We start from the raw sequence: 16,909 nt of genomic DNA, 5'->3' as shown, positions 1-16,909 counted from the left end.
GTTCAGTCCCACAGATACAAAGAGATTATCTATAGAGGCTACAGTATCTCTAACCTGCTGCTTCTTGTCTCTTTGTAAGTCTGAACAAGAGGTTAATGTTTTAGCATATCCATTAAATGTTCCAATTTTAAACTACAGAATACTTAAAAGGTCAGTTCACACAGAATCACCCAAAAATGTATTTAAATTTATAATGTATCTACGTAGCCATAGTGGTACTCAGCCATGCAGGCAGTCTTGATTTGATTTGACTGGTTTTCAAGATACCCAATCCTTAGAGTTCTACTGCCACGCCAATATAGGTGGATGGAATTTTCTTTGTTTCACCTCTCAAAGCATTGGAAAATTACATTTTAACATGCAACATGTTCTAGAAACAATGTCCTGTTTACTCTGAAGAAACCAGACAGAACAGTAACAGTGACAGTGAAAGCCAATTACAAACTGAAAAACTGATGTGCCTGTAGATACAGGAAACAGTGACTGAATGGACATTTTCTGCTTTTTTTCTGCTTAACATGTAAAAAGCAAGCAGACTATAATACACTGTCCTGGCGTCTCTGCTAACTGTCCATCTTACTTGTCATTCTACAGTGTGATTAATGGCAATGATTTTCTCCCTATTTTTATAGCAGGCCATTCAAACATATCTTATCCAGTTCCCTTTCGAAAGGCGCTTTCAACGAGACACTTCTTGCATGCATTTGAATACAAACTATTCTCATGTAAAAATAGGCGTGTGCGTCCATGAAACAAGTTTACCTTTTATAGTTGCAAAGATTTCTTTCAATAGAATACATCAATGTGACTTGAATCACAGTACTATTTCCTCATGTCTGCTGGTCGTTTTTTTGTGCATTTTAACAAACACTACCTAGCATAGAGGTGGCAGATCAGAAAACACTCATATGATTAATTTTTGGAGCAGCCGTATGGGTCATTTTGGAAGGCACTCGTGTATTTTGCCATTTAGGTATGAGGACTTGTATTTTATGCTTTGGTTTTATTGATTTCCAGCCTCCAGAACAAAAAAGATGCTCTAATTGAAGACAATGAAAATGCATGTGTTACTGTGACATCACGCGCTCTTGGAGTTCAAAAGGAGAGGGCCTCTGAGAGCTTGTTGATTGCTGCTGTTTGTTCCTCCTAATTACACTGCACTTGTTTTCTCAGCATCTCCTCAGTGCTTTTTGACTTTTTCCCCCTCTCTCTCAATCACCTTTTTTTCTCCCAATTTCTCACCTATCTGTTTTTTTTTTCTTTCATTTTATTTCTTTAAATTAAAACATATACAGTAGGGTACTGTACTGATGTTTTATCTAAGCATTAGTCATCCACACAAGCTTTTGTAACCACACATGATAAGTCTGTCATGCATAGACTCATATGGGGACATTTGCAGACACTTGCACATAGATGTGTGCATTATAACATTAGTGGACACTATATGACTGCATAGAATTTAGTTAGTAGAGAAATGCTCTATGTATTTACAGCAAACAAAGAAAAAAGATACGCTGTCTATAAGGGGTTGGGGCAAAATTCATATTACCTGATTTACATATTACAGATCATATAAGCACATTTGCATGTTTTTCTAGCCTAAATACATAACATTTTAAATGAATGACTAATATTTTCTATATTAGTCTGTAAGATTAAATGAAAACAAATAATTTAAATTCAATTTTCCTACCCTTTGGTGCAGGCAGTAATGTATTCTATGCATAATAATGCTGCATGATGATCACTGTATCTTACCACTGATCTATCTTTTTGTGTTCCTCAGGTGGGAGGGAAGGACAACCCTGCCGTCGACCCCATAATCCACGGTCTGAAGGGTGTGGTTCATCATGGTGAGTGTCAGCACCAGTGTCCAGTCATACAGGGTAATGTTAACTATTCATTCATTAGAGAGCCGAGATTTTAGGAGTTCAGATATTCTGTATTTATATAAATTATAAATGGTTTTTGAACCTTCATTATGCAATATATTTGAGTTATAATTTGACCAAATTAAATTATGTATTGCAACTAAAGATTTTGGCCTTTTTAAGCCATTTGTTGTTTTGGTCCTCCAGCACACACATTTTCTGTATGGTTGACCATGAGGTCAGGTGGGCTTAAAGTGACAAAATGATATACCCAGACCAAGAAAGGTCTCTTCCATCAAAGTCATTACAATCTATGTACCATCAAAGATGACTCAGGATGTCTCTCTTGCTTAATGAGTGCTGCTCAGCCAAAAGATATAAAGGAGACAATTTATTCAATCATATTGCTGAACTATAGCTTTGGTCAGCATCAATGATCCTCTTGTAACAAATTTCATGAGTCGTTCAGTGACTGAAATGTCCAAATTAAGGGAGAATGCAATCCAGGATTATCCTGTATGAGCCCGAGGTTGACAAGTATACATTGCCAACCCAACACCATAAAGCAGAGGGAGAATGCTCCACTTGTGTCCAAATTCAGGTAAAAGGGTGCATTTCGGTGTGGTCAACCTGATGTTATATACTCTGTCTTGAAATCTGCACTTGAAAGGATAAGAATCTAATCAGTGCCAAAATTCAATTCCGTGTATTCGCTGGGACACATTCCGTCAAGTCAAGCCAGTTTATATCAGAGGAACTGCTGCTGTTGGCCTGTCGGAGTCCAGTATTGTGAGGACTCCTGATTCATTCAGTTTAAAGTTCAGCAAACTATTACAGCAGAACAGTATTTCTGTCCTGAGCCATGATATATTTGAAATCTGAACAAGTCCAGACCTCAGTCCAGATCAGCTTTACAAACTGATGGGGCATAATATTTGAACTGTAAATTTGCTTTGCTAATTTCCTTGCTGCACTCAGGAGGTTGTGGAATTAGCATGGTAAATTAACACCTCTAACTAAAGCCTTATCACTCTGAGCTATGGTGGCACTGTAGAAAGAATGATCATGTTTTTTCATAGACTGCTACAACCCAGAGAAATGGAGGCAACATTAAGATAATGGGAAATGGTAGTAAATTAATTTCTGGTAAGAACTGATCATTAACATGAACTTAAACTGATCCAATACACTGTAACCATTCGAAATGGCATGAAAAGATGCAAATTGTAATACCTTAAAGCCGGCAGGTACATGGAACTAGAGAGTATACTGTACCTATGCGTTAGTACTTTCATGTAACACACAAATTAAAGATCAGTTCCTGTTTATTAAAAGTTGTGGCTTATTTTCATAGTTTTGTCCCTCATTTGTGTGAAATTCACAAAAAGAAGTCAGATGGGGCAACTTATTTACTTACACAAAGTGTAAACAATCCATTATAGCTTACAGACTTTGACCTACCACAGTTACTATTATTAATTTTTCTGTACAATAAGGAATTACTGAATTTAAGGTGTATTCAGTTTGAGTTTTACCTCAGAATAAAGTGGTAGAACAAAGTTTGTTTGCCCTGCAGTATCTGACTTCAGTGTAATGATGTTGCCATGTTCCCAGGGCTCAGGAATTAATCATATGAGTATAAAATTATACAAGAAAATGAATTTTGCACACCTGTATACAAACAGGTGTGTAGGAGAATAAGTGATGAGTTAACGTGACAAAAATCAGCTCCTGCACACTGTGCACCCATGCTGAATTTCATATGAAGACACATATGGGTCCAGCAACCTTCATCAGGCTTCGTCAGGACCTTTTGTCCTCATAGACAGTATTAAAAATAGGACTGGTCACTTGATGTGGGAAAATGCCTGACAAAGGTCGCTGCACTGAAATGTTGCTATTCAGTCATTTTTGGCATAAATATCACTGTGCAGGACTACAATGTTATTAAAAAAAAAAGTATGGTTGAAAACTATACTTGTGACTCATACATGAGAATGCTGGAGTGTTGTTGGACTTTTTGTAGTTGGACGAGCATTTGTGAAATGCTTCAGATTTTAGATCTGTTTGTAAGTGAAAAATGGGCAGGGTTAAAGAGGATGGACCAGTCAAAGACCATATGCATATGTGTTATTTTAATTAAGGTCACTAATTGAAGCCATAATATGGATTTGATATTATACACTACAGAGAAATGATGCAAAGAAAATTCAAGTGTAAGTGAGACCTTAGTGGGATAAATATCTGATGTATCATTTTATCAAACTTTAACTGCAGGGTACAATAGCTTTGATTGTACTCCTCATCAAAAAGCCTTTGCTTTTGCATCATTTAGTGCCTCACATTCAGTATATTCGCACAATAAATTAGGACTTCTGGGATGATTCAATGTTTTTTTCCCCTCTCATAACAAATTAGAGGGTTTTACATCGTTTTTTTCTTACCACTGTATGCCCTTAGTCAAAAACAGTTGTCTCCTGCACACAGCCCTGAAGTGCACCCCTGTCATGATCAAAACATTCATCCTAAAGCAATGTTCTGTCTTGTCCCCCCCCAAAGGGCCCTGCTTGCCTTGCAACAACAGAGCAGCTTCAGAGTGAATTTTGAAAGCTTCGGCATACACAAATAAAACTTTGATAAAATCCCACCGCATGATACTTGCATTTTATCTCCTGCTCAGCTGTCTTGGAAAAACTACTCAGCCTCCATAATTCATCTAACACAAAGACCATTCAAGTTCAATCAAGGCCGCGCTCCCATCTCCCCCACAGGGAAGGTGGTTGGCTAATTTGCTCTGTCTCCACCATTGCTACACTTGGGAGCAGCAGGTGGTTAAATTTTTCACAGCGCTCTCTTCTCTTGTTGCCAGGCTTGTCTGGCGGACACGCACCACAGATCTGACTCCACTGTCTTTGTACCTCATGCCTTGTTGCATTTTACATGAAACCTCACTGGAACAAATGCCCTCTGACTAGCTAGCCAGCAAGCGGCTCTGCGGCATCCCTGTGAAATCAGCCCGGTAAAAAGGCTGAGTCTGATTTACATAGCGGGCTCATGAAAGGCTTTGGCGGCGAAGAGAGGAGCCCATTGTCTACACAGGGTTTGCAGGGGCTTTCGAGGCAGATGCAAAGACTGATAATGATGTGCTGGGATGATGGGAAGGACGAGAGGTGATAGGAGGAGGAGCACAGTGATAGCTCTCTCATGCTTTTCCTTTTAATGTCTGTTGCAGTGAATTCTGTATATTGTCTCGAGACATCATCATCACTACTGCAGAAATGATCATCAGTATAAAGAAAAAGTTCAAACACTCACATCTAGAATATTCAGTGATATGAGAAAAAAAGAGTGGATGAATATCACTAACACCATAGAGGACATGTTTAGATACGTTCACTCTTAGAACATGAAACATATGGCATCATACCTTTTATGCAATTTTTGGTCAACAGAATTGACAGAATATATAATGAAAATAATATATTTCAAGTATCAATATAAGTCTCAATATCGTGGCAAATAATAACATACACAATATCAACAAGTCCTCTGAACTAAATGTTAAAATGCAATCTTCATCATTGCCTTCAAAACAATTTCAGAATATTGTTACAAAACCAGTATTTTCTGGTTTGCCATGACTATGCTTGTGGTTCACACGATTTGTTCCAGCAACCCTGATCCCATCCCTATGAGATAATAACATCACACTACCTCCACTTTTGCTTCTCAGAGAGTCATTATTCGCATGACCACACGAGGTCACTAAACAGTCTGAAAGACTCCAACATGCACAGTACAATATTTACTATGTATTACAAGTTGAGCCAGCATTGTTGACTGAAGCCTCATTTATACTGTGCTGTTGCTTTAATGATATCAGGCAGTAATTTTGAGCTTGAGTGGCTGAGGTAAATGCATTTTTGTGACAAATGATCCCTCTCCTTGTACTTCATGGGACACCCTGTCTATCTTCTCCTTCTCCTGTCTGTTTGAATAGAGTCTATAGAATTTCTGTCTCTGTCATCAAACCTCATGAGACGGCCCCTTCCACCAGATATTGTAGAAAGGAGACAACCTCTCCCACTGCACATGACAGGGGGTCTAGTCTCCTTTTCTCTCACCAGCCTCCTGGGACAGAGCCCCCCACACCTGAGGAATGGGCCAGGGCCAACACCTGGGTCATCTCTGCATACCACAGCACTGAACGGCAGTTTGGGGCTATTAGGATGACAGACAGCTACTCTTGTCTCACTTTCTCCAGTGGAGGGGGACCGAGACAAAGAGGGGGGAATAACGCCGCCTCCTTGGTCATGGTGCCTGTGCAAACGCATCCACCCCCAGTGGTGGATTGTCTTGCGGCATCAGGGAGAACTAAAGCAGGCAGTGGGTGTTGTTTCAATTGGCAAACAGGTCCACTTCTCCTTTCCCAAACTGGTTCCAAATCTGCTGCACCACCTTGGGGTGCAGCACCCACTCGTCTGCCAGAAGGCTGCCTCTCGACATTAGGTCAGTGCCCCTGTTGTCTGGATCCGAAATGTGTAGGGCTCTCAGAGAAAGGGCATGTTCTGAAGCCCACACGTCTCCCCTGAACCAGAGTCAGGAAGTGTTGGAGAACCAAGAGCACCGCCTGAAGTTTGAGGAGGTTGATGTGTCAGTTTTCCCCTGAAGGCCACACACCACCTATCGCTCTCTCCAGGCATATGCCCTCCCACCCCATCAGGGACACATCTGTGAACACTGCTCGACCCAGCAGTGTCCCCGTCGACAGATGCTGTGGGGACTCAATATAACTCAGGTCCTCCTGGACCGATGGTGGAACGTTCACCATGCGTCGCTTGTGCCTCTTGACATCCAAGCACAGGCTGGCAAATCACCGTTGCAGGCAGCGCATGTGCAGGAGACCAACTGGAGACACTAGATAGCCCACCACCATGAGCCCCAACACCGGCATGACTGTCAAAGCTGGCACCGTTGCTCCCCACTGCAGTCTGACAACTGGCTGCTGCAGAGCTGTCTATCTGGGTTCCGCCAGAAAGGCCTGCAGACTGACGGGGTCGATCACAACTCCCAGATACTCCATCTGCTGGCATGGCTGGGGTGTGCTCTTCTTTCAGCTGAAGGAAAAACTTATCCGGGTTAGGTGTAACCCCAACTTGGCTGTGTGGAAAATGGCCCATTTCTTGGACCTGGCCATGACAATGAGGTCGTCTAAGTAGAAGAACACCCTCATACCCTGGTCGCACAGCGGCTGCAGTGTGCATCCACACACTTAAGTGTGCAGAGAGTCATGGAGTAGCCACATGATAGTTTGTTGTATATATAGACAATCCCCTGAAAGGCAAAAGGCAGGAACTTCCTGTATTTCAGAGCCACCTCAAAATGAAAGTATGCATCTTTCACATCGATGTTGGTGAACCAGTCGCCTGGTTGAGCCAGTTCCAGCAACCTCCTGATGGTTAGCATGTGGAACGTCTTTCGAGCAATGCACTGGTTCAGGCTGCAAAGATCCAAAATGGGTCTGAAACCTCTCGTCTTCTTGTGAACCCAGAAGTATGTGGAGTAAAACCCCCTCCATCTGTTGTGAGTGGGAACAATCAAGACCGCCTGTTTCAGTAACAGGTCCTGGATCTCCTGGGAGAAAGAAACTTCTTGGGAGGATGGGTTTATCTCCTTGATGCCCAAGAACGGAGGAGGAACATGGCATAACTCAGTCTCAGTGTTTTGTCCATCCACTCCGTCAACATGTAGCTGTGACACTATTCCTTGTAAAACTGTCAGAGAGCGGGTGGCCAGCTGGGGGGCAGCAGCCAAGAGGCTGTATTACTCTGATTCAGCCCTCTCCGCTACCAAACCTTCCATAAATGGAAGATTGGCCCATGGGTGGCTGGTATCGAAAGGTCTGAGCCAACAGAGTGGTCCATGAACGCATCACCCTTGGCTGCCTCAACATGGCGTTAGATGTTGTGTCAGTGTGTCCATTTTTCTCCGTATTTACCACAAAAATAATCAGAGGCGAGCGGAACAAACCTAATGTCTCCTCTTCTGGGTTTGTGTGCGGGCCTGGGGCATTATTCTTTAAAGACGAAATAATACTGCCAGCCACGTTATCATTAACCTGAAAGACAAGCTGTGTATACTGGTCCCATGAAGGATAGTGGTGAAAACACCAGGAGACAGTGCTGACATTAAGCAGACATGAGGTGTCCTCTCCCTGGCCAGTGTGTGATTGTGAGGAGTTATTCCTCAGTGAGGACATAATGCCACTTGCCGCATCACCGTCAGCCAGAGAGGCAAGCTGAGCTGGCTGGTCCAATTAATAATGGTTCCAGTGAGCACAGCGAGAGACAGACCTGCTTACGCCTAACATCGCGCTCATGAATAGGCTCAGCGCTGAGCTTTTTCCAGCTAGCACAGCCCGCAGCTGAAAGAGGCTGCCTGCCATCTGCTTCCCTAACTGAGGGAAGAGAGGCAGGGGCATCAGCTGAGTGCTTTCTGCATTACACAGCCTCTGTGAGCAGCTGAATGAAGCAGGCTGGGCCGCTATCATCACAGTCACAGAGGTCTGGAGAGGTGGAAGAGGGGAGGGTAGAAGATTTTGCTCTTTGGTGTAAAATGTAATTTGTTTTTATTAAAACATTTTCAATACACAGTGAGTTTTTCAATCTGGCATGGGCCACTCTTCAGGCGTGGGAGGGCTGGTGCTGCAGACTCTCCGTCGAGGTGGTCTGGGATGCTCTGCCCTGCCTGCATGCTCTCCTCCTTGCCGTGTTGCGGCGCAGCATATCATCTCCTCTTTGGCTAGAAGAAGGGGCAAGCGGTAGGTGGCTGCTCAGCTGCATCTCCTTCTCTTCCAGCCCCTTAAAGAGCTGCGTGAAAAAGGAAATGGACCTTAAAAAGCTTGTCTGGAGCTATGAGAGCTCCCAATAGGTCTTCTCTGTCCTGTCAGAGAAGACCTATTGGGAGCTGGGACATTGAGTCCACTGTGACAAGCGACATCACATACCCTGCGGCAGTGGCAACACACAGAATCAGGTTATTTATCTGGCTGATGGTGCGGGGCATCGAACATTGTATTAGCCGCAGTGACGTCCAACACTCCCAGATTGTTAGCTACCGTGGCCAGCTGTGTGCCCAGTCAGAATATTTTTTTGAAATATTCCAGTGTGTCCCTATGCTGCACCAGTGGATGCTGCAGCTTCCTTCTCACTGACCAGCCAGCTGAGTCAGGAATCAGGAGGGCTGCGAGGGCCACTTCCAGGGGGATCACACTAGGACAGCCTTTTTCTGTGTGGCCCTGCACTCTCAGGACCCCTCCACACATTGCCCAATGTCTGGGAGGGGAGGTGAAACAAAGGCGGGTTGAGCCGGATGAGCCAGGCTGTAAAAGCCTTCATGTAGCCAGCTTACCGGATTGGGTGGAACAGGCATTGGCAGTAAGAGCCCTACACACTCTGGCGCCATGGCTATAACTTTCAAGAAATCACGGTGGACTGAAGTCGGAGGTGGATTTCCAAAAGTCAATGATGAAGCAGATGACAAGCTGTTGTCATTGTCGTTGAAGTCCTCGGCAATGAATGTAGGGTGGTGGCTTTATCATTCCACTCTCTGCGTGGTCCTGTCTGAGGCACTCGAAGCAGAAGAGACACCCGGCAGTGGCAGCAATGAGGCTTGGGCATGATGGGCTGAAATGAGCTTGCTGGAGCGGCCACTCCGTCCGTGGAGAGGTAAGAGTGAGAAGTGAGAAGGATGTGAGCAGCAGCAAGACGCTGCCTTATATACTGAGTGAGACACACGTAATTGGTAGGCGCGTCCTGATTGGCCGGCTACATACATGCAAATTTCAGTGGGCTATTGCATGCGTGTGATTGAAGGAGAATATTACCCATAGAGTCCAGTAGATGGCAGAGCCTGTGTGAGATAGAACACCGTGCAATGTCAATTAACTATGAAAAGTGTTGTGATACAGAACGTTTTGCTGTAAAATAAACAGTAAAGTCTACACTTGAAAGAGACACTTGAACAACACCAGGCGTTTTTTTATGTCATATGGCTCAAACAAAAAGTTACAAAAATGGAGGAATATAAAATTTTTCATGACCACATTAACCCCTTTGCATGATTAACATGATCAGTGTCACTGGCAACTTAATTATCAGTCGCACTTCATTATTATCAACAGAGGAAAGTAGACAAAAGCTATTGTCCAAAATCCATGTGTTTTATCCTCTGATGAACACTGATGTCAAAACCAGATTTCACTGCAATCTGGCCAGTAGTTGTTGAGCTATAGAAAAATAAATACACAAGGAAAACACAGTTAATTAAGCTTGATGTTGAAGGAGAGGACAAGGAGTCTGTTCTGAGACAGCATCAGGGCACATGAGATTCATTCTTATGAGCACACAGAGTTTTATCATCTCATCCAAGTTCTTCCAGCAGGTCCTCCAGTCATCCTGACATAATGCACAGCACAGCTGGAGTTCAGACATTTTTAAGAGTCAGTACAGCGCACCAAAAATTGGGGAGAAAAGGTGTGCCGACTAATCTCAAAATCAAAAATATATATCTCTAAAAGCTTACTTGCCAGTCCAAACTGATGGTCTTTAAAAAATCTTGGCATAACTAACCATCATCTTTCCAAAACTGGCAAAGTACCCACTAAAATCAAGATACAGCCTGTGAATAAAATCCTCAAAAGTACACCATGAAAAAAAGGAGGACAGATAAATAGAAGTGTCTGGCCCAAATTTCTGGAAAGAAGCTTAACATGCAAGCAGTGTGCAGTGGAGCCACATCAGATTGAATGTGAAAGAGAGTGCTGTGGGATTAAACCCCCATCAATAAAAGAATGGTAGACATACGGCACAGTAGCACAGATGGAAAGAGAACGAGGGAAAGAACACAGAATATAAACACCTATGGAAGTGCTACCTGGTCGAAACAGTACCTCAAAGCAGGAGAAACCACTGTAAACCATGTACACCCTTTAAAAATTAATTGCCAATCAGGGTCACAGAGTGTCGAGTCAGTGGAGACTTTGAGCAGTGAGTTAGATAGTGAATTAATGGACTTGTAATTTGTGCCGGTGAGCAGGAAGGGCTTCATTTCAGCACTGTGACACCAGAGCAGCGGGAGCACAGACGCTTGAGTAGATAAACAGAGGAAATGACACAGTGCTGACATGAATGGTGTGTAAATACACAGCTGTGTGCTGCACCCAAACAATAGCAACACACCAAAAGCCTTGTTCTCTGTCCCTCTGCACTGTACTGGACATACTCCAAACACAGACTTCTTAGGCTATAATCCTCTAAAATCTGTCGACATGCTCATGTCCCTCTTCTCCAGTTCACTGGTCTGGATGTCAGACACTTTAACAGAATCACAGACATGCAGTTTATTACTAAGAGAGATAAAGCCTGTGATGTTTGTCACTTACTGTCTCAGGTCAGAGATCAAATGAATTCCATTTTGTTTAACTTATATCAAAGAATCCCTGGTTTAGTTTGGTTTGAAGTAGGTTTAAGTAGGTTGTCAGATTAAAAGTGGATTTACAGTAACACCTCTAACATGGCTGTCAGCCAATAATAGTCTTGCAGGGCTTAAAATGAGCACATGCCAACCCAAAAACTATGGGTAGATCTTGAAAAGGGGCTATTTTATTTCACTTCATTATTCAATCTGACATGTTCATGTCGGGTGTTTTCTTTTATTATTAACTCAGTGTAATCATAAGTGTGTCAATTGTAATTGTTAAATTATAATTTTCAGAACTTATAATTATGAGTTGAGTTGACCAAATGTTCTTTGGGTCATTTACTTAACTCATCAAATTAAGTTACTTGGAAGCATTATTAGCTTGTTCGCCTGTACCTTATATACTATATATATGAACACAGCTACATGATGGAGGCCATTGTTACATGATGTGCTTTTTTATACAGGCCTGAGGATTCAGATGGTCTTCTCTTTGATCAAAATTACAACAATGCAAACGATGATTGATGTGGAGAAATTCTGGTCAATGGTCAACTCACTGCTGAAGAAAGTGTACAGGAGCCTTGATGTCTTATGCTGAGAATATTAATTGAAACAGTTGGCCCAGCAGAGAACAGAAACAGTAAACATCAAGGTGACTTTTGGTCTTTAACCCCAACAAATCATCCCACGATATGAAAAATTAGTCTTATTGGCTCATTTAGTTTCTAAACAAGGAACTGCACTTTACCCGTGTTAGTTCAGGTCACGTTGCATGGAGTTTCAAGTCACTGTCAGCACATTCTGGTTTGAATGTCTGATTATGCCCATGAATCTACACATTCATCTATCTGTGTTGTCTAGGGAGTCTCGGGCCCTCTCCCTGACCTTGGTTACTGGAACAACACAGGTTTATTAGAGTGGCTCCTACTTTCCCCAAACATCACAGACAGTTACTCTGAGTCTCAAGGAAAGGAGAAAATGTCTCCTTCTGCTTGTGAATATTAATGTGACCTCAAGGCCCATGCTTGACCCAGTATAACCCCTAAGGATGGAAAATTCCACAACAATGGTGAAGACAGATATGCACTGTAGACACTTCCTGTGCCCCACTCATGTCAAACACTTAAGTTATAGGGATCATATGTGGAACATTGGACCCATTATGACTATTAGCAATACAGCAAAAACTGTACTGAGGAGTAAGACTTTATGCAATAAGTTATCAAATAAATAAGATAAAATGCAGAATCAAAACTAATTTGTAAGCTGAGAATTTCTAGTGGGTACAGCATACAGATTTGCTTTAACTTTGAGTAAAATAACAGAGGTAAAATTATTTGTTTGGGTTGTGATGATGTAAAATAATATGTTATTCATACTTGGAGAAAGTTAACATAAGTAAATATTCTAAGTTGGATAAACTCATAGGCCAAACTGAAGACATAAGTTAAATTGCCTTAATCAAAATGTTTCTGAAGTTTTTTGCCTTGAAAGTTTTCTTTTCTTTCTTCTCTTTCTTTTTTTTCTTTTTCACAGTGTGTGGCAGTTTCTAGGAGTAGTTAACATTTGTTATGCTAATCAATCAAATATGTTGATTTAAGAGTTGTTATTTCTGCAAGATGAGCACCCCTGCCCCTGTTTTTGATATTTTTTTAATTTTATTTTGGGCAGTGTATGCCTTTATTGAGCTTTATAGCACCAGTATAGAGATGACAGGAAATTATGGAAAGAGATATACAGCAAAGGTCTGCAGTTGGACTCGAACTGGGGATGTTGCCATTCACAGATGCCATCTTAACCCTAAAACCAATTTTAAAATTGCTGAAAAATTGCCTGAAGTGCCTTTTAAACTCTGTTCCCCTTCAGTTAAAATTAGCTGTGGCTTGTGATGTTGCACAATTGGCAGATAATTGCACCTGAATTACACCCAAAAATCTTGTTTTTGCTGTGCATGGTTTAACCTCTCACCTTGCTGCAGTGAAGAAGTGTACTCAAGTGTGAGGTCAGTAGATTAGATGACTTCACTAATGTGCATAAATCTTTTTTTTTTTTTTTTTTTAAAGGAACCTTAACAGACCCAAATAGAGAGAGAAAACACCAACACAGGCAACAGCATGATGAGCCACCGATCAAAAAACAGCTGTGATTGAAAAAATTGCAACTGCAATTCCTTTCCAGCAGTTCATGCTCCATCTTCCTCCAATCCCACTTTTTACCCGTGATGATTATGACAAACCACACGCTGACAGTGGATAGAGGGGCAGCTTGGATTCATTCAGTCAATGGCTGTGTTGACAGACACTCATACACAGACCTGAGAGCTGCACCAATTGAGGGAACCTACTGGACATGATTATACCTAGGCTCTTTTCAAGTCTCCACTTGGATTTTGGATACTGGGAACCGAATGGACATGTGAAGACCAGCTTGTACACCATAACATCACTTTTTAGTGTGGTGTCAGGTGTCAGGAGTACACCTCTGACCACACTCAGCAACAGTGGACACACCCCTGGTTATGAGCTCTGTAGAATCAGTCTGTAGAATGTATGAGAGAAAGACTATATTTTATTCCTCTCGGAGTGTAACACAATTCAGGCACACACAAGAGACGACATTTAAAATGCCTCAATATCTGGACTATCCCCTTCCACACAGACTGAGATAACTAGTTTGTGCATACATCAAAATGTTCTCATTTACTTGTTTTATTATATACATGAAGGTCAAACAGAAAAATCTCATGAAAGAAAACAAGTCATGCTGCAAAAGGGATGCCACAGCTAATACGCTAACACTGAGAGAAATATCATGCATTACCATAAACCACTCAAATGAATTCAAATATGATTGTCCAAGGCTTTACAATAAGAACACACATTAAAAGAAACAATAAAAACATAACATAAAATCCTAAAGAATCCACACAGTAAATCCTAACATTTACCATCTGTTGATAAAACTGGATAGGGAGTCACTAGCTCAGTGTTTTGCAATAAAAATCCACTTATCAATGCAAAATACAAAGTTCTCATCCAGGCATAAAATGGCACCTCATTTCATGTGCAAATGAAGCAATCTAACTGCAGTGCAGATAAATGAGTCCCCGGTTCTTTTATTCTTTAAACTGCCCTCGAACACTCCAGGATTTAGAACGGAAATATCTCAGCTTTTTAAAAAAACATGCATCACTGTCCCTGTATGACTTTTCCAAGACCCACTTTCTCCACAAAGCAGCACTATTCATAAGTTCTAAAATCAAGATAATAGCAGTCATGACTACACTGTATTAATACTCTGTCATCATAGATGCTTCATGATTGTGTGCTCACAACCCAGAAGCAAACACCTAATTCATTCTGACACCAGCATTTATTTTAGGCCACTAACAGGGGCCGTTTGATATGGAATTACAGTCATTTTCAACCATGCATGAAAGTGTAATGCCCTCCCAAAAAAGGTCGAATAGAAAAATTACATGTTGTTTTACTAATCATTATCCCACTATTTTTATGTAGTCTGTGTTCTCATCAAACTGTTTTCAACAGATTATGTCCCTGAAGTCTTTTCATTGTCTTTTTCTCTTCTGCTTGAAATTGGGAGCACAATATCACAATATCACAGGTTTCTGATGATGCAGAAATGTTTCAATTACTGATCCTTCATCTAGCATGATAATTGTAAGTATTCTAATTATTAATACATGCTTATAAATTATTGAGAAGGACCAACCTTCCCTTCTTTCCTCATGATAATTCCTTATGATGATTGTTATCAGTCTTTCAATATTGATTAGAAACCCAGAGCCAATCAGGAGAAACTTCTATTTAGAAGAGGAAACAAGCAGTGGGGAGAACTAATTCTTTCAACACAGGAAGTTGATCCTAAAACAGTTCAAACCTTCCACTGCCAACTGAGCCACTTAAAAACGTCGGGTTAAACATAGAGAACCACCTTAGTTCAGTGTGTTAGCATACTAACATTTTGTAATTAGCATTGAACACAAAATACAGCTGAGGCTGATGGGAAATTTGTTCTGCATATATTTTGTCATAGCATTGGACAAATTGAAATTTTGACTTGTTAATGGTGCTACATGAAAAGTAGGGGGGTCACCAGAGGTATTGTGTAATTCATCCTGAGACAGGAACTGATTGTGGCTTTTGACTTAGACCAATCCACAATAACCCACTTGATAATAATATAGTTGTTTAAATCTTTATGTTATAATTGTTATAACAGCCACCCACAGACATTAGGTCAGTCACCACAGCACAGCTCTCTTTCTCTCTTTCTCTCTCTGTTTTTTTTTTTTTTTTTATTATGCCACCGGTCCAATGTTTTTAGTGGCCTACCACAAACCCTCCACTACTCCCATACTCCTGATGGCCCATCCTCCCTTGTCTTGCGGGTAACAGGAATATGTGTACTACATTTCATGGCAATCCATCCAATATTTGTTGAGATATTTCACTCAAAACCTCAAATGTCAACCTACTAGTGGCGCTACAGGAAAAGTCGGGGGATCACAAAAGTCAATGGGATTTATCCTTTGGGGACCATGAGTGTCTGTACTAAATTTCTTAACAGTGCAGCCAAAGGTTGTTCACACTTCTTTTTGGACCAGTGGTCGACCAACCAACAGGCAGACATGGCCTTCCAGAGCCACGCCACTGGTGTGGTTAAAAGGCAAATATTAACTGTAGGTCTGTGACTGTACTGAAACTCTCCTGCATGAACATTGTTGGGTGCACTACATGCCCACCCAACATCCCCACCTCACATTCCTTACTTTCTGCATCTCTACATAAATGGCACACTACTTCCTGCAATGGCACTTAATTAATGTTGCCATAGGACATAAATTCCTTAGACAGTGGGTTGTACAGTTGCTTCTATCATATCAGTATCATTAATCACGCATGTCACATGTGTTAGTGTGAAATGACTTCAGACTAAAAGAGAATTTATTTGCCTTATTAGACCTTTCCAAATTCAGAAATGGCTGGTTGATGCTGGTAAGAGCTGTTTTTCAGTCTTTCAAGGGCAAGTCTCCAGCCCTGTTGGTAACCTCAGTGGTTATTTTGCTTCATCTCAAGCTGTCAAACCAGGCGAAGGCACAACATTTAAAACTGATTTTAATAAAACTATGATTGAAAAAAGTCATATTACCAGATATGTTAAATGACATTCTTTTTCTGTAGGAAAAACAAACCATCTGGTTGGATACTTACTGGGTATTTGTCTTCAAAAGACAATCTGCTCTTCTTCAGCTGTCTGCTGATCCAATTTCCTTCCCTCGTATTACATGAGCTTTGGAAACAGGTTGTAATCTTTTAACTGCCATGTCCTTAAGCTTCCTTAAGAAAGAACACAAAGTTACCAACAACATACACACTGTCATTTTCACTTGCTCCACTCAGATTCCCTAAATACACTAATGTAAGTATTGCATGGTCCAGCCACCACCCTGCCCTGTTTGCCAGCTAAATAGCTATAATGCATTGTCACTCCCATACATACTTTCATCAATTTCTCAAACACTCTCGTCT

At 41.4% G+C, this 16,909-nt stretch overlaps 1 protein-coding gene across 1 annotated transcript in view; it reads left to right on the top strand.

Annotated features, from left to right (window-relative positions):
* Nucleotides 1-16,909, top strand: part of ptprga (protein tyrosine phosphatase receptor type Ga) — a 483,716-nt gene that overhangs the window by 371,528 nt on the left and 95,279 nt on the right. Inside the window, exon 6 of the mRNA XM_067588517.1 lies at nt 1,790-1,856. Coding sequence (XP_067444618.1) covers nt 1,790-1,856 — 67 coding nt within the window. The remainder of the gene's footprint in view (nt 1-1,789; nt 1,857-16,909) is intronic.

This window comes from Thunnus thynnus, chromosome 4, assembly GCF_963924715.1.
Source record: "Thunnus thynnus chromosome 4, fThuThy2.1, whole genome shotgun sequence".
Taxonomy (NCBI): domain Eukaryota; kingdom Metazoa; phylum Chordata; class Actinopteri; order Scombriformes; family Scombridae; genus Thunnus; species Thunnus thynnus.
This window is presented reverse-complemented; position numbering and strand designations above follow the sequence as displayed.